The sequence below is a fragment of the Salmo trutta genome, chromosome 4, assembly GCF_901001165.1.
Source record: "Salmo trutta chromosome 4, fSalTru1.1, whole genome shotgun sequence".
Lineage (NCBI taxonomy): Eukaryota > Metazoa > Chordata > Actinopteri > Salmoniformes > Salmonidae > Salmo > Salmo trutta.
The window spans coordinates 42,180,631-42,199,515 of NC_042960.1; the positions used below are offsets into that span (position 1 = coordinate 42,180,631).

The 18,885-nt window shown below is 41.4% G+C and overlaps 1 protein-coding gene across 1 annotated transcript in view; it reads left to right on the forward strand.

Moving 5' to 3' along the window:
• clocka (clock circadian regulator a) overlaps positions 1–18,885 on the forward strand; it is a 60,190-nt gene that overhangs the window by 24,886 nt on the left and 16,419 nt on the right. The window contains exons 3-10 of the mRNA XM_029750806.1: positions 6,872–6,932; positions 7,192–7,437; positions 7,547–7,638; positions 14,147–14,209; positions 14,336–14,484; positions 16,235–16,326; positions 17,936–18,025; positions 18,177–18,297. Coding sequence (XP_029606666.1) covers positions 7,619–7,638; positions 14,147–14,209; positions 14,336–14,484; positions 16,235–16,326; positions 17,936–18,025; positions 18,177–18,297 — 535 coding nt within the window. The 5' untranslated portion in view covers positions 6,872–6,932; positions 7,192–7,437; positions 7,547–7,618. The remainder of the gene's footprint in view (positions 1–6,871; positions 6,933–7,191; positions 7,438–7,546; positions 7,639–14,146; positions 14,210–14,335; positions 14,485–16,234; positions 16,327–17,935; positions 18,026–18,176; positions 18,298–18,885) is intronic.

The window sequence follows — 18,885 nt, forward strand, 5'->3', positions numbered from 1 at the left end:
CCCGGTTTCAACTGTACCGGGCAGATAGCAGACATTATGTATGATGTCTTGTGGGTGAGCGGTTTGCTGATGTCAACGTTGTGAACAGAGTGCCCCATGGTGGCGTTGGGGTTATGTTATGGGCAGGCATAAGCTACGGACAACGAACACAATTGCATTTTATTGATGGCAATTTGAATGCACAGAGATACCGTGACGAGATCCTGAGGCCCATTGTTGTGCCATTCGTCCGCCGCCATCACCTCATGTTTCAGCATGATAATGACAGCCCCATGTCGCAAGGATCTGTACACAATTCCTGGAAGCTGAAAATGTCCCAGTTCTTCCATGGAGATGTGTCGTGCTGCATGATTCAAATGGTGGTCACACCAGATACTGACTGGTTTTCTGATCCACGCCCCTCCCTTTTTTTTAAGGTATCTGTGACCAACAGATGCATATCTGTATTCCCAGTCATGTGAAGTCTATAGATTAGGGCCTAATGAATTTGTTTCAATTGACTGATTACCATATACAGTGCATTCGGAAAGTATTCAGACCCCTTCCCCTTTTCCACATTTTGTTACACTGCAGCCTTATTCTAAAATGTATTAAGTCTTTTTTTCTTCATCAATCTACACACACAACCCCATAATGACAAAGCGAAAACAGGATTTAGAAATTTTTGCAAATGTATAAATATATTTTTTTAACCTTATTTACATCAGTATTCAGACCCTTTGCTATGAGACTCGAAATTGAGCTCAAGTGCGTCCTGTTTCCATTGATCAAACATCCTTGAGATGTTTCTACAACTTGATTGGAGTCCACCTGTGGTAAATTCAATTGATCGGACATGATTTGGAAAGGCACACACCTGTCTAAATAAGGTCCCACAGTTGACAGTGCATGTCAGCGCAAAAAACCAAGCCATGTGGTCGCAGGAATTGTCCGTAAAGCTCCGAGACAGGATTGTGTCGAGGCACAGATCTGGGGAAGGGTACCAAAAACTTTCTGCAGCATTGAAGGTCGCCAAGAACACATTGGCCTCCATTCTTAAATGGAAGAAGTTTGGAACCACCAAGACTTCCTAGAGCTGGCCGCCTGGCCAAGCTGAGCAATCAATGGAGAAGGGCCTTGGTTAGGGAGGTGACCAAAAACCCGATGGTCACTCTGACAGAGCTCCAGAGTTCCTCTGGTGTAGTGATGCAGAGATGGTTGTCCTTCTGGAAGGTTCTCCCATCTCCACAATCAGGCCTTTGTGGTAGAGTGGCCAGAGGTAAGCCACTCATCAGTAAAAGGCACATGACATCCCACTTGGAGATTTCCAAAAGGAACCCAAAGGACTCTGACCATGAGAAACAAGATTTTCTGGTCTGATGAAACCAAGATTGAACTCTTTGGCCTGAATGCCAAGCGTCACGTCTGGAGGAAACCTGGCACCATCCATTTAAGGCGGCAGGGACTGGGAGACTAATCAGGATCGAGGAAAAGATGAACGGAGAAAAGTACAGAGAGATCCTTGATGAAAACCTGCTTCAGAAAGCTCAAGACTTCAGACTCAGGCGAAGGTTCACCTTCCAACAGGACATCGACCCTAAGCACACAGCCAAGACAATGCATGAGTGGCTTCGAGGACAAGTCTCTGAATGTCCTTGAGTGGCCCAGCCAGAGCCCAGACTTGAACCCGATCGAACATCTCTGGGGAGACCTGAAAATAGCGGTGCAGCAACGCTCCCCATCCAACCTGAAAGCTTGATAGGATGTGCAGAGAAGAATGGAAGAAACTCCCCAAATACAGGTGTGCCAAGCTTGTAGCGTCATACCCAAGAAGACTCGAGGCTGTAATCGCTGCCAAAGGTGCTTCAAGAAAGTGCTGAGTATGGGTTTGAATGCTTATACAAACATTTCTTAAAAACAGTTTTTGCTTTGTCATTATGGGGTGTTGTGTGTAGATTGATGAGGGGAAAAAACTATTTAATCAATTTTAGAAAAAGGCTGTAACATAATAACGTGGAAAAAGTCAAAGGGTCTGAATACATTTTACATTTACATTTAAGTCATTTAGCAGACGCTCTTATCCAGAGCGACTTACAAATTGGTGCATTCACCTTATGATATCCAGTGGAACAACCACTTTACAATAGTGCATCTAAATCTTTTAGAAGGGGGGGGGGTTAGAAGGATTACTTTATCCTATCCTAGGTATTCCTTAAAGAGGTGGGGTTTCAGGTGTCTCCGGAAGGTGGTGATTGACTCCGCTGTCCTGGCGTCGTGAGGGAGCTTGTTCCACCATAGGGGTGCCAGAGCAGCGAACAGTTTTGACAGTTTTGACTTTCCGATTGCACTGTAACTCTGTAAAATCTTTGAAATTGTTGTGTTTATATTTTTGTTCAGTGCAGAGTCGCAGTGCAGTTATCACAAGATGTAAACTCAGCAAAAAAAAGAAACGTTCTCTCACTGTCAACTGTGTTTATTTTCAGAAAACTTAACACGTGTAAATATTTGTATGAACATAACAAGATTCAACAACTGAGACATAAACTGAACAGGTTCCACAGACATGTGACTAACAGAAATTGAATAATGTGTCCCTGAACAAAGGGGGTGGGGGGTCAATCAAAAGTAACAGTCAATATCTGGTGTGGCCACCAGCTGCATAAAGTACTGCAGTGCATCTCCTCCTCATGGACTGCACCAGATTTGCCAGTTCTTGCTGTGAGATGTTACCCCACACGTCCACCAAGGCACCTGCAAGTTCCCAGACATTTTTGGGGGGAATGATCCTAGCCCTCACCCTCCGATCCAACAGGTCCCAGACGTGCTCAATGGGATTGAGATCTGGGCTCTTTGCTGGGCATGGCAGAACAATGACATCCCTGTCTTGCAAGAAATCACGCACAGAACGAACAGTATGGCTGGTGGCATTGTCATGCTGGAGGGTCATGTCAGGATGAGCCTGCAGGAAGGATGCCACATGAGGGAGGAGGATGTCTTCCCTGTAACGCACAGCGTTGAGATTGCCTGCAATGACAACAAGCTCAGTCCGATGATGCTGTGACACACCGCCCCAGACCATGACGGACCCTCCACCTCCAAATCGATCCCGCTCTAGAGTACAGGCCTCAGTGTAACGCTCATTCCTTCAACAATAAACACGAATCCGACCATACCCCTGGTGAGACAAAACCGCAACTCGTCAGTGAAGAGCACTTTTTGCCAGTCCTGGCTGGTATGTCGACGGTGGGTTTATGCCCATAGGCGACGTTGTTGCCGGTGATGTCTGGTGAGGACCTGCCTTACAACAGGTCTACAAGCCCTCAGTCCAGCCTCTCTCAGCCTATTGCAGACACTCTTAGCGCTGATTGAGGGATTGTGCATTTCTGGTGTAACTCGGGCAGTTGTTGTTGGCATCCTGTACCTTTCCCGTAGGTGTGATGTTCGTATGTACCGATCCTGTGCAGGTGTTGTTACACGTGGTCTGCCACTGCGAGGACGATCAGCTGTCCGTCCTGTCTCCCTGTAGCGCTGTCTTAGGCGTCTCACAGTACGGACATTGCAATTTATTGCCCTAGCCACATCTGCAGTCCTCATGCCTTCTTGCAGCATGCCTAAGGCACATTCATGCAGATGAGCAGGGATCCTGGGCATCTTTCTTTTTGTGTTTTTCAGAGTCAGTAGAAAGGCCTCTTTAGTGTCCTAAGTTTTCATCACTGTGACCTTAATTGCCTACCATCTATAAAGCTTTAGTCTCTTTTTGTATATATATTTTTTATTTCACCTTTATTTAACCTTGTAGGCCAGTTGAGAAGTTCTCATTTACAACTGTGACCTGGCCAAGATAAAGCAAAGCAGTGAGACAAAAACAACGACAGAGTTACACATGGAATAAAATAAACGTACAGTCAATAATGCAATATAAAAATCTGTATACAGTGTGTGAAAATGAAGTAAGGAGGTAAGGCAATATAGAGGCCAATAGTGGCGAAGTAATTACAATTTAGTAATTTACACTGGAGTGATAAATGTGCAGATGAGGATGTTCAAGTAGAAATACTGGTGTGCAAAAGAGCAGAAAAAAAACAAATATGGGGATGAGGTAGGTAGTTGGTTGGATGGGCTATTTACAGATGGGCTGTGTACAGCTGCAGCGATCGGTATGCTGCTCTGACAGCTGATGCTTAAAGTTAGTCAGGGAAATATGTCTCCAGCTTCAGCGGTTTTTGCAATTGGTTCCAGTCATTGGCAGCAGAGAACTGTAAGGAAAGGCGGCCAAAGGAGGTGTTGGCTTTGGGGATGACCAGTGAAATATACCTGCTGGAGCGCGTGCTACAGGTTGGTGCTGTTATTGTGACCAGTGAGCTGAAATAAGGCGGAGCTTTACCTAGCATAGACTTATAGATGACCTGGAGCCAGTGGGTCTGGCGACGATTATGTAGCGAGGGCCAGCCGACTAGAGCATACAGGTCGCAGTGGTGGGTGGTATAAGGGGCTTTGGTAACAAAACGGCTGGCACTGTGATAGACTGCATCCAGTTTGCTGAGTAGAGTATTGGAAGCTATTTTGTAAATGACATCGCCGAAGTCGAGGATCGGTAGGATAGTCAGTTTTACGAGGGTATATTTGGGAGTGGTGCTAGTCGGGCGGGCGGGTGCGGTGGGCGAACGGTTGAAAAGCATGCATTTGGTTTGACTAGCGTTTTAAGAGCGGTTGGAGGCCACAGAAGGAGTGTTGTATGGCATTGAAGCTCGTTTGGAGATTAGTTAACACAGTGTCCAAAGAAGGGCCAGATGAATATAGAATGGTGTCGTCTGCGTAGAGGTGGATCAGGGAATCACCCGCAGCAAGAGCGACGTTGTTGATATATACTTTAATCAGGAGAACAGAATTCAGCTGTGCTAACATATTTGCAAAAGGGTTTTCTAATGATCAATTAGCCTTTCAAAATGATAAACTTGGATTAGCTAACACAATGTGCCATTGGAACACAGGAGTGATGGTTGCTGATAATGGGCCTCTGTACACCTATGTAGATATTCCACAAAAAAATCTGCCGGTTCCAGCTACAATAGTCATTTACAACATTAACAATGTCTACACTGTATTTCTGATGAGTTTGATGTTATTTCAAAAATTAGCTTTTCTTTAAAAACAAGGACATTTCTAAGTGACCCCAAACTTTTGAACGATAGTGTATGTCTCATTTGCATATCTTGTTACATTATATGTGTCTATATTCAACAGGTAAAGGTTACTTTTGATATAGGCCTATATAAAGAGAAAGGATTAGGGTGTGGTGCCTGGCCTTGTTTACTATTTACGCTATCTGTAATTATGTAATCCTAAGGAACTAGAGCTGGGCGATATGGCCAAAATATCAAATCACAATATTATTCATATGACAGTATTTTATGTTTTATTTTTTTTATAATAAAAAGTTCTAAATATGCTTTGAGTAGATCATGAAAGAGAAGTCTGATGTTTGCCGTGATAAAGCTGTAAGCATTTCACTGCAACTTTTAAACCTGCTGTAAATTGTGTTCGTGACAAATACATTTCATTTGAACGGATTCTGTATGAATAATGTTTTCTGCTGGGTATTTTGCATTGATCTGTGTCAGGTCTTGTGGAACCTCCGTTAGGTGCATGCCTGTAATCGTTAATTGAAGAGGGGAAAATAGCTTATCATTGTCAGGGCTGCCTGATGGGCTAAATGTGCAGCAGGTAGTTCAACGCACCGTCATAAAAACTACATTCAAAAGTTTGATGTTTTATTAAGTTAAGAATTTCAAACATCATGGTATATCCTTGTATGTTACAATGTCAAATGGATAATTTAATTACATTTAGACAGCTTTTTCATTGTTAAAATAAGCCCAATATTTTTTCTCTCAAATTAACACACAACAAGTGATCGAATACCGTTTGTATTTTTGATAAACTGTTGCCATCCCTCGCTTATACTACTGTACGTGAACACTTACATTTTTTCTATATTTTTTCCCACCGGAGAATGACCATATCTTTCAAATTCTGTGCACATTATTTTATTGTTTTGACATATGTAATTTATATTTAACGACATATACAGCTGTGTCCAATACGCCCTTGTTGCAAGGCTACAAAATGTGGACAGTAACGTGCTGCTGCTTACATACATGGTCACGTTGAGAGTTCATTAAACCTGTAACCTTATGTTATGGACAGAGACCTTATTCTCTGTGTGTTATGTGATGTGTTTTTGTGTGAGAGCCTGTGGGTCATGCTGCCTGTGTAGGTCAAATGTATCTGTCACATGCAGAGAGCAGCAAAATGGGCATAGCTGAAAGTCAATGGCTTGTGACACTGGCCCGCCCCCCTCTTATCAGGCACTCCCATCATTCACCTAGACACTCAGCCACAGCCACCACACCCCAATGTCTCTGTTTCGCTCTTTCTATCCTAAAATGTGTTCGTAGTTAAAATAAAATGTGTTGAACACCAACTCTGATGGTTTGTTCTATCCAGGTATTGCTATCTGTTGGGTCAGAATGGGATGAATCATGATACTGGTCATTTTAGGGAAGCTCACCATTGGTGATTTTCTATTGGTCAGTCAAGCTCTACTGTAGACTTCCTTGCATTGGCAGAAGTAGGTATCATTAGGATCGCTAATCGCTGTCTAAACAAGGATTTTATCATGTCAGTTTTCGGCTGCGTATGTGAGGCTGTGGCTGTTGTGACCCATCTGTCTCTTTGAATCAGCTGTTCCATCATCGTGTGTCATCTCTAAGGGTATACGGTTATATGTGCGTCTGTGTGTAAGGTTATTTGTGTGTCTGTTTACAGACTATAATGTTGTGTGTTTGTGTATGTTTCAGGGTATAATGCCATGTGCGTTTTCTTATTTTAGATCTGAGAAGAAAAAGGTATCTGCTGTAGTGCTGTAGCGACTCCGACGAACCATGTGATCGGTAAGTGCTTACCTCTGCTCTGTACTAACCAGTGTGATTTACAGCCAGTCCCAAATTGACCCCTAAACCCTTCCCCTCCTAGGCACATGAGAAATACAGCGCCACTGATATGCTAGGTGGAATTTTCTCCATGTAACATTTCTCCAATCATTCATTTCAGATAGACACAAGGACCTAGGGTACACAAGTACCTTTTGGAATTGAATAAATAGAAAACTCCAAAGGTTTACTAATGTAATGTCTTCTGTTTTGTAACCAGTTAGAGCATCCGATGTAGCTGTCATGAGGTACGTCCACAACCGAACCCGGCGGAAAGCTCAGCTCAGCAAGGACCCGTTGACAACCGCTGGCCTTTGACACAGGATCCTCTCTGTGACTCTCGTAACAACCCCTCCTCCCCTAGTGGGCACACAGACCTCTGCCATCACCACAGTGTCTCCTCACAGACTGGACCTTCATCCTACACCACACTCCTCATCCTCCCACAGAGTCGGCTAGACAGGAGGTAAGGCTGGGCTGGGTGCTACTGCCCTTCAGGGATGGAGGCTGTGGACTATTTTTTTGTTTCAGGCCATGTACTGTAATTTCACTGCTAATCTTGCTTTATCTGACAGGTTAATTCACAAATGTCTACCTCACGATTAAAAGGCCCCTCTCCACCACTGCGACCCTGAACAGGCTACAAGATGACTTCCAGCATAGGCGGGTGAGTCAGTCCAGCAATCTCCTCCTACACCTGAGAGAAATAAATATCCTACCTTACCTGCTCATCAAACTAGTAACTGAGACGTTGTCTCTGAAATCACCTGTGATTAAAAATCCTTAACCGAGCAGTATTTAAAAAAAAAAATCTTCATCTGTACTTCACCTTGGCTGCACAGAGTCCTCATGGTGATTTCAAGCAACATTTTGGTGGACCTTTAGGTGTGTGTGACTGACCTGTGTGTGGGTGGACTCTGTGGCTCGGCACCTGTTTTAACTGGCTGGCTAGCTGAGTGACAGCGGGAGTGTCCCTGTATCCTACCAGCACAGGATCTCCCGCCTTAACCCCAGGATTAGTATGCCACTCAGCCCTGCTCCATTTTGAGTGGGTGGTGTTTTTCTCTTCCCTCAGTTTGTGTGCGTGTGTGTGCGTGTGAGTGTGCGTGCGTGCGTGCTGTCTTATGCAGCGGATGGGCCTCTCTGTTGGGCACCACTGAACTCCCCCTCTACTGTCATGTGGGTTGTATATAATAATTCATAATTCCACTTAATGTTTTTAAATATCAGGAAAATGATGTTGCTGTAAATGAGAATGTGTTCTCAGTCAACTTACCTGGTAAAATAAGGGTCAAAAAATGAAGTAGTGAGTGGAGTTACAAACAAACTATACTAAACAAGATAAATGTCTTACCTGTGATGCTTTCCACTCACATAGCTACGTTTAGCCTACTTGGACACCAGCTTCCCCACATTTCCCACTCTCCCACGCTGAAAAGCCTGAACCCACAAGGCTCTTCTCGCAGGCTCTATTTCCCTACGTGGGAGCATTGCAAACCGTACGGTTGGGATTTTTTATCTGATAACATCTACATTGAACAACACAGCAGCTTTTCGTCATGCTTTGTTATTTCTGTATAACTAAAAATGTATGATGAAGTTGGCTCTTTTACACTGGGGTCAATGGCAAGGAATGTTTGAGGGGAATTCCTTATTATTACGTGAATATCGACTCTGAGTATTCTTTGCGTTATTAAGAGGCATATCCTTTTGATAAAATATTTTTCAGAATGAATGAGACTTTCATCTTTCACGTCTCAGTTGAATTGATTTGAATTGCTTTTGAATTAAAATTATACTTCCTTAAATTAAAATTCATTTCAAATTCTGCTTCCTATGAGATGTGTCCAATTCAAATTCATTCATAAATCAAAGAAGGCTTGTGGTCTAGACAACATCAGAAATGAAATGCTGAAAAACAGCACACCTGAGTTGCAAAATGCTGTGCTTAAATTGTTCAACATGGTTTTAACTTCTGGCTGCTTCCCTGATGTCTGGAACCAGGGGCTCATCTCCCCTATCCACAAAAGCGGAGACAAATCAGACCCCAATAATTACAGGGGAATTTGCGTAGACAGTAACTTGGGAAAGGATTCTGTAGCATTTTGAATTCAAGAATTCAAACCTTTCTTCAAGAAAAAAATGTAAATTTGAAATTGGCTTTCTCCCTAACCATCGCACTACTGACCATATATACACCGTACACACACTAATTAATAAACACGTCCACCAAAAAAAAGAGGGCAAAATCTTTGCTTGTTTTATTGACTTTAAAAAAAGCATTTGATTCTATTTGGCACGAAGGGATATTCTACAAAATTCTCCAAAGTGGGCTTGGTGGTAAGGTGTATGACTTAATAAAATGTATGTACACAGAAAACAAGTGTGCAATAAAAATCAAAAACCAAAGAACATAATTTTTTTCACAACGTCGAGGTGTGAGACAAGGCTGCAGTTTGAGTCCAAATCTTTTCAACATTTATATCAATGAATTAACAGACATGTTGGACCATTCTCCAGCCCCAGGACTCACACTATTTGACACAGAGGTGAAATACCTGCTATATGCTGATGACTTGGTACTCCTATCACCAACCAAAGAAGGTCTTCAACAGAACATTAATATTCTAGAGCAATATTGCCATAATTGGGCCCTGGCAGTAAATTTCCAAAAAACGAAAATCATGATTTTCCCCCAAAAAAACAGACGTCAGAAACACAAATATAAATTCACCCTGAACAATACCATAATTGAACACACTAAAAATTACACCTACCTTGGTCTGACCATATCTGCATCGGGAAACTTTTTAATATGGCAGTGAATTCACTCAAAGAAAAAGCCCGCAGAGTGTTGTATGCAATAAAAATGAAATTATTCAAAATCAACATCCCAATTAGAATTTGGACCAAAATATTTGACAGTGTAATCCTACCAATAGCTCTTTACGGAAGTGAGGTTTGGGGGCCACTCAATAAACTGGACTTTAAAATGTGGGACAGACATCCAATTGAAGCCCTACATGCAGAATTCTGTTGGAAGATCCTACAAGTCCAGAGAAATACACCAACTAATGCATGTAGGACAGAATTGGGCCGCTTTCCAGTAATAATGAAAATAAAGAAAAGATCATAAAAATGTTGGCTACATACATCTAAATTCAAGTCCAAATTCAAGTCTGCAATTTAAAGCACCAACCAAGCTGACACCAGCACTGCTTCAAAAGAAAGAATTCAAATAAACAAAATAATGAACCAATCAAAGGACTCATATTTACAACATTGGAAAAACGAAACAAAATCCCAAAGCCGACTAAATTGCTATCTGACCCTAAACAGAGAATATGAATTGGCTGATTATCTCTACTCTGTCAGAGATACGGAGCAGAGACAGATCCTTACCAAGTACAGGCTGAGTGACCACCGATTGGCAATAGAAACCGGCAGATATAAAAAGACATGGCTACCCAAAGAGGAGCGTGAATGTGGTCACTGCACGACAGGGGAGGTAGAAACAGAGATGCACTTTCTCCTTTACTCTGATAAATTTTCCTCACAAAGAGATTCATTATTCACAGAAATTACTACATTTATTCCAAGTTTGAACTTATTAAACCCAGAGGAAAAACTACAAATACTCATGGGTGAAGGAGCAATGGCTCCTCTTGCAGCCAAATATGTATTTGCCTGCCATAGCCTGAGGGACACTGAATAATAACATCTGCATAGTAAGCAGTAACTTACTTATTATTACTATTATTGTTATTACTATTATTATTGTTGTTTATCATTCCAAATAGTAGTGATATGGGTGGTATTGGTAATGATAGCAGTTTAGTGATGGTGGTGGTAGTAGTAGTGGTAATGATGATAGTAGTTGTAGTACTGATGTAATGGTGAAGATGACTGTTATTTAGTTATAAGTTAGTTATAATTTCATTTTCCATATTTATATTTATTACATTACATTCTACTATTGACTGTTACCACTTTATTGTTGTTATTTTTGTATTTAATTTTGTATTATTGTTTACTGCCATTTTAGATTGTTATTGTTTATAATTTTATTACAATGTATATTGTATACATTGTTGCTTTGGCAATATTGACACAATGTTTTTCAGGCCAATAAAGCAGCTTGAATTTGAATTTAAAATTTGAGAGAGAGAGAGACACAGAGAGAGACACAGACAGAGAGAGACACACACAGAGAGAGAGAGAGACACACACAGAGAGAGAGAGAGACACACACAGAGAGAGAGAGAGAGACACACACACAGAGAGAGAGAGAGAGACACACACAGAGAGAGAGAGAGAGACACACACACAGATATAGAGAGAGACACACACACACAGATATAGAGAGAGACACACACTGAGAGAGTAAGAGAGAGAGAGACACACACTTAGAGAGAGAGACACACACACACAGTTAGAGAGAGACACACTGAGAGAGAGAGAGAGACACACACACACACAGACACAGAGAGAGAGAGACTCACAGAGAGACACACAGAGAGACACATCATGACACCTGTACAGAATAACAAATATTCCAAAACATGCATCCTGTTTGAAACAAGAAACTAAAGTAATACTGCAAAACTATTAACTTTTTGTCCTGAATGCAAAGTGTTAAGTTTGGGGCAAATCCATTACAATGCATTACTGAGTACCACTCCTCACATTTTCAAGCGTAGTGGTGGCTGCATCATGTTATGGGTATGCTTGTAATCATTAAGGACTGGGGAGTTTTTCAGCATAAAAAAAGAAACAGAATGGAGTTAAGCACAGGCAAAATCGTAGAGGAAAACCTGGTTCAGTCTTCTTTCCACCAGACACTGGGAGATTAATTCACCTTTCAGCAGGACAATAACCTAAAACACAAGGCCAAATCTACAATGGAGTTGCTTACCAAGAAGACAATGAATGTTCCTGAGTGGTCAAGTAACAGTTTTGACTTAAATCTACTTGAAAATCTATGGCAAGACCTGAAAATGGTTGTCTAGCAATGATCAACAACCAAGTTGACAGAGCTAGAAGAATTTTGAAAGAATAATGAGCAAATGTTGCACAATCCAGGTGTGGAAAGTACTTAGTCTTACTCAGAGTCACAGCTGAAATCGCTGCCAAAGGTGCTTCTGCAAAGTATTGGTCAGGGATGTGAATGTAAATAAGATATTTCTGTATTTCATTTTCAATAATAATATGAATAATTGTCATTATGGTGTATTGTGTGTAGATTGATGAGAGAAAAATGTTTAATCCATTTTTAATTCAGGCTGTAACACAACAAAATGTGGAAAAAGTCAGGCGGTATGAGTACTTTCTGGAGGCACTGTAAATGTTAGAAAAATGTCACTCAATTTACTTATTCACACTTTGGCCCTCTTTGGCTGCTACATAAAGAAATGCATGTTAAGAATTTGTGAGGATCGAAAACACAAAGACCTGCACAACTGCTATAGAAATACCTTTTGTCAAAAGTCTGTTGTTAGTTTGTGAAAGGTATGTTGATAGTTTGTCTCAAGTATTTTGACGGTGGTTGTGTTTGTAAGTATCATTTTTGTGGATGTGAGCGTCCATCTTACTCGTTGTCCCTTGGTTTCAGAGGAGAATAGTGTTTTGCTGCCACACCCATATATTTATCCCTCTGCTCCTCTGTAGGATAGAGGTTAGAGCTGTCCACGCACTATTAACACCAGCTTAAATACACAATCCTCAGGTTTTACATGGCACCACAATAAAATACGGCCAGCTTTAGGTGGCCTAATTTAATAGTGCACTATGGGGGGAGTTTCATTCATTCATGTGGCATCTTTATGGGCAATTTGTTATTGCTCTGATGCCTCCAGCAAGTTAGAATGAAAATATCAGTTCACATTTCTTCCGAGTCCCATTCATTCTCATACGAGAGCAAACACCATAAGGGTTAATGATAAGCCAGAGCCTGGCTGTACTTATCTGTCAGTGGCTGTGTGCTTGTTTTTACTGTATCTTTATTGCTGCATTTGTTGTTTTGATATTAAACCATCAGGTTTCTACATTGTTGATGTTAATGGCTTCGTCTAAAAATATATTTGGTGAGTGTAATTTGAAGCTGATTTGATCGTAGCAATTCTGGGGTTAAAAACACACACACTCACACAAAACATTAATCTCATACTCACACAGCATGCACCAAAACGCATAAGGGCAAATATGGGGACAGATGCACACACACAGAAAGCGTGGCAGTATACCTCATTCCACAGAATGGCACACGCTTAGATCAGCACGCATTTGCATTAGCATGATTTTCCCCCTCCAAGGAATCTTGGTCAGTGATTAATGAATGATTGTTGAATGGGAGGAAGTATGGAGTGACAATAGACCTCAGAAGTGACTCCGGTTGGCCAATAAACCTTTATGGTAGTGGCTGGAAGGACTGAGGAGCACAGTGACCCCTCATCTGGATCTGAGGAAAGTGCACCTGCATATCCACGCATGCTATGCATGTAGACAGACAGACGAGCACTTTGACATATTTTCTTGGAGGTGTACATATTAACATTTACGGCATGTGCACACACGCATAGTTACATGCATATTGGCACGTATACACAGCGCCATAGGCTTCAATAGGTCTCATCCACGCTGACACAATGTACTTATGATTATTTTCTAACTGCAGGCAGAACATTGCCAATGCTGCTTGTCAAGGTCCTAATAATGACAATTTGACGTATATTAGTGATATCAGTCTTAGTCGGCTGAGCAAGTGAAAGGTTCTCCCTTCCAAGGCAAATGAGTCACATCCCCGGCCATTGTTCCTCGATACCAGCTGAGTCACAGAGCACAAGTCTCTGTCTATATATAGACTGAACCTGGCACTGCCCTCTACTGCCTGGGCTGAGGTAGCAGTCTGGCCAATGATATCTGCACCTCTTATATTTGGAACAAAAAAAATATTTTGTAATGCCATTGTCAAGGTTTTTTTGTTCTGGTCTGTAATTTAATAAATGTTATATTATTCCTCTGACATTATTTAAGTGTAAGTAAAGGTAAAGTTAGTTTAAATAAATGGATTTTAAATTGTTTTGGGGCCGTGGTATGTGATTGGCTGGTCTTTATTGAGTAGAGGTTTAGGATTGGAGGATCTTGTTTGACTGGTTGGCTGGTTGGTTGTTTTGCAGGGATGACACAAGCAGTATCTTTGATGGGTTAATGGAAGAAGATGAAAAGGACAAAGCAAAACGGTGAGGTCTTAATAAGTTCAAGCACTCCATTAAAGGGAACTCTGAACAACAGCTTAGTTTGCTCATTGTGTTGTTTTTGTTAGCATCTTAGTATGTGTATTATCTTTCTCATGTCCAACCCTCCAGAGTATCCCGTAACAAGTCTGAGAAGAAGCGCAGAGACCAGTTCAATGTCCTCATCAAGGAGCTGGCTACCATGTTGCCAGGCAACACTCGGAAGATGGATAAGTCTACCATCTTACAGAAGAGCATCGATTTCCTGCGCAAGCATAAAGGTAAGGACCTCTCCTCCTTCTAGCCCTTGGACATCAACATGTCTAGAAAAATAGGAACATTTCAGTGTTTTAACTAGGGAACTAAAATTATTTTCCATTAGTTTTGTTCTGAACAGAATCTTAATTTTTTTAAATTCCATTCCACTGTTCCGACCAACAAAATAAAGATCTGAACCGGTTCAAACACCAAAAAACAAACTGTTTATATTGTTCCTTTTTAAACCTCAGATTTAAAAAAATAAAATTAAAAAAAATGACATTTAGTTTGACAATAAATCACTTCACAAATGGATAGAGCAGCTGCTATGGAGCGGGCAAGCAATGTGCATACATTGGACAGACAAGTGTAGTGTGGGGTGCAACATGCGACTGAAATTTGGCGGGTGAGGAGAGCGCTGGGCATGAAGCGCTGGGTATCTTGTAATTATGACGTATAATATCTGAATTAAGCCTACATAATTATACCTACGGAGGAGTGGCTTCTATGAAGGAACTTTGAATGTCTTTGAACTTCAGAGAGTTGGCTTAACTGACGGTGGACCAGCGCTAGCCCTTGATCATGACTCTCAGTTCTATTACATTACTCATAATGCCACCTGGAGTTTTCAAGAGCTAGACCAGAGCTCGCAAACTTGTGTGTCTAGAGAAGCACCAGAATTAAAATTGAAATGATATTTTTTTGTAGTTAATAAATCCAATGTGAAACATGATGCTGTAACTATAGTATCCTTAAATCGCATGGAAAAAAGTTAATCCGTTGTTCTGTAATTAAAAATTCTCTCTCCCTAATTTCTAAATCACGACTGTAACGTCCGTAACTACAGTAGACTATTCATGCTTTGGAAGGAAGGAAGGGGAGGGGCCGGTAGCTTACACACACTGGCAAAGATTTGCAGCTGGTAGGCAGACAGACACTAGAATAAGTTTCTTTGCATGGGCGCTTTGTTGTGTTTTGCGTGGGATTGGAGAACAGTTCCCATGCTTTTAAAATAATGGTTCTGTTCCGGAACAGTATTCATGGGTTGCACCTCCATCACTCGGTCGCGTTATTGCCATTGCTATCAAGGTTCTACAGATGCCGCAGCATATTGATATCCTACTGATGGTTAATGCTCTGTCTTTCTGAATGGGGGCTAATGACTGTTTCGTCAAAATTACACTATAGTGGCCTGGGAATACGATGACATTGCTAAAGTAGACAAATAATTTGTAGAAAACAACATTGGCATTATGATGTCGTCAAACTTACTTTAGAGAAATGGCAATGTTGGCATGAGCCTGCAAAGTTGTTCAGAAATAGTTAGCAATGCTAACTTTAAGCTGGCTAAAATGTCGGTGCTCTCCCCTCAATCGTAGCTAGCTAGCTAAAGTTATGCTACATCTAAAGTCAATCTGGCGACATTACAATGATGACAAAAAATGTCCTACTAATTATTTGCCTCCTTTTGAAATGCCATCGGCACAGTAATGCACTTTAGACAAGATCGTCATCCCCACCTGTTAAGACTGCATAGAGTAGAATGCTCATCTGGGCATCTGTTCTAAAACGAATGTGCAAAACAATATTGTGATGAAATGTGCAGAACATGGATACATCACTTTCGTTCTCGGTTCTGGTTCTGTTCTTCGGAAAAACATTTTTGGCCAGTTTTCGGTTCTGTTCCCTGAACCGGTTCCAACCCCTAGTATTAACCAAGCTGTCAGGGGAATCACTGATGTGAATTACTCAATCTGTGTCTCTCTCTGTCAGAAATCGCTGCACAGTCGGAGTCGAGCGAGATCCGACAGGACTGGAAACCTCCTTTTCTTAGTAATGAAGAGTTCACACAGCTGATGCTGGAGGTGAGAGTGGCAGTCAACACACTCCAAGTGCAGTAGTTTGCACATCCTTTCACTAAGTAGGATCTATACTGAACAAAAATATAAACGCAACAATTGTAAAGATTATATTGATTTACAGTTCATATAAGGAAATCAGTTAATTTAAATAAATTCATTAGGCCCTAATCTATGGATTTCACATGACTGGGAATACTGATATGCATCCCTTAAAAAAGGTAGGGGCGTGGATCATAAAACCCAGTCAGTATCTGGTGTGACCATTTTCCTCATGCAGCATAACATCTCCTTCGCATAGAGTTAATCAGGCTGTTGATTGTGGCCTGTGGAATGTTGTCCCACTCCTCTTCAATGGCGGTGCGAAGTTGCTGGATATTGGCGGGAACTGGAACACGCTGTCGTACACGTCGATCCAGAGCATCCCACACACGCTCAATGGGTGACATGTCTGGCGAGTATGCAGGCCATGGAAGAACTGGGACATTTTCAGCTTCCAGGAATTGTGTACAGATCCTTGTGACATGGGGCTGTGCATTATCATGCTGAAACATGAGGTGATGGCGGCAGATGAATGGCACAACAATGGGCCTCCAGTATCTCGTCAAGGTATCTCTGTGCATTCAAATTGCCATTGATAAAATGCCATTGTGTTCGTTGTCCCTAGCTTATGCCTGTCCATACCATAACCCCACCTCCACCATGGGGCACTCTGTTCACAATGTTGACATCAGCAAACCACTCGCCCACACGACACCATACACATGGTCTGCGGTTGTGAGGCCGGTTGGACATACTGCCAAATTCTCTAAAACAATGTTGGAGGCGGCTTATGGTAGAGATATGAACATTAAATTCTCTGGCAACTACTCTGGTGGACATTCCTGCAGTCAGCATGCCAATTACTCGCTCCCTCAACTTGAAACATCTGTGGAATTGTGTGACAAAACTGTACATTTTTAGTGGCCTTTTATTGTTCCCAGTACAAGGTACACCTGTGTAATGATCATGCTGTTTAATTAGCTTCTTGATATGCCACACCTGTCAGGTGGATGGATTATCTTGGCAAAGGAGATATGTTCACTAACAGAAATGTAAACAAATTTGTGCACCAAATTTGAGAGAAATAAGCTTTTTGTGCGTATGGAACATTTCTAGGATCTTTTATTTCAGCTCATGAAACATGGGACCAACACTTTACATGTTTCATTTTATATTTTTGTTCAGTGTACAAATAAAGTATGTCAGTCAAAAAGGTTGTCAGTAGCAGTAACAACATTCTGAACATGTTTTTGTTCATAGTTTACTGAAGAAGGTTGACAATGAAACGTCAGAATTTTTTCCCCTGTCTGCTGTGTAAGCAAGAGAAAAAAGCGTGTTGGTTAAAACAGGTTCACTGTATAGGTAAAAAAAAAAACGAAGGAATATTTGTATAAATGTTTGTGTGCAAACCACCCTTCGTTTTTTTGGATGTCATTGTTGATTGGTTTAACACACCAAGGACTATTCAAGTTTAAAGTTAACCGCAATGGAACCATTTTTTCTACATAGTTTACATTGTAATACTCTATATTGCAAGTAGATGGTGCTTTAACAACTGTTTTGTATCTGCTAGGCGTTAGACGGCTTCTTCCTAGCAATTATGACTGATGGGAACATAATCTATGTCTCAGAGAGTGTTACATCTCTACTGGAACATCTTCCTGTGAGTATTAATTCTGTCCATACACATTACTTAATGCCTATGTAAGGTTGTTGTTATGCATGACTATATTTTGACATCCGTGACGACGGTTGACATACATGACCAAGGATGACATACATGACTTTGGGTGACATCCGTGTGTGTGTTTCAGTCTGACCTGGTGGATCAGAACCTATTGAACTTCCTGCCCCTGGGGGAACATTCAGACGTGTATAAAGCCCTGTCGTCTCACATACTGGAGGGCGAGACGCTAACGCCTGAGTATCTCAAGAGTAAGTACTGGAGCTGTTTTAGTATTTTTTTCAGTTTCAAGTTGTAATGTCACATGCACAAGTACAGTGAAATGCCTTTCTAGCAAACTCAAAACCCAACACTGCAATAATCAATAACAATGTAATACTAGAAAAAACACATGAGAAATAAGAAGAAATATGAAGAACACAATAAGTAAGTAAGTAAGTAAGCATACTAAATACAGGGTCAGCTCTAGTACCCTATTTACAATGTGTAGGGATACAGGAGTGATGGAGCTAGATACTGTATGTATAGGAGTAAGGGGACCTAGCAACAGGATATAAGATAAACAGAGTAGCTGCAGCTTGTATGTGAGTGGGTGTGGGTGTGCGTGTGTGTTGAGTCAGTATAAATGTATGTGCATATCAGTGGCGGTCGGTGCCGTTTATGATGAGGGAGGATGAAGGAGTTCCCACATATCTTCAGCACTTCTTGGCAGCTTTTCCTTCACTCTGCTGTCCAACTCATCCCAAACCATCTCAATTGGATTGAGGTCAGGTGATTGTGGAGGCCAGGTCATTTGATGCAGCACTCCATCACTCTCCTTCTTGATCAAATAGCTCTTA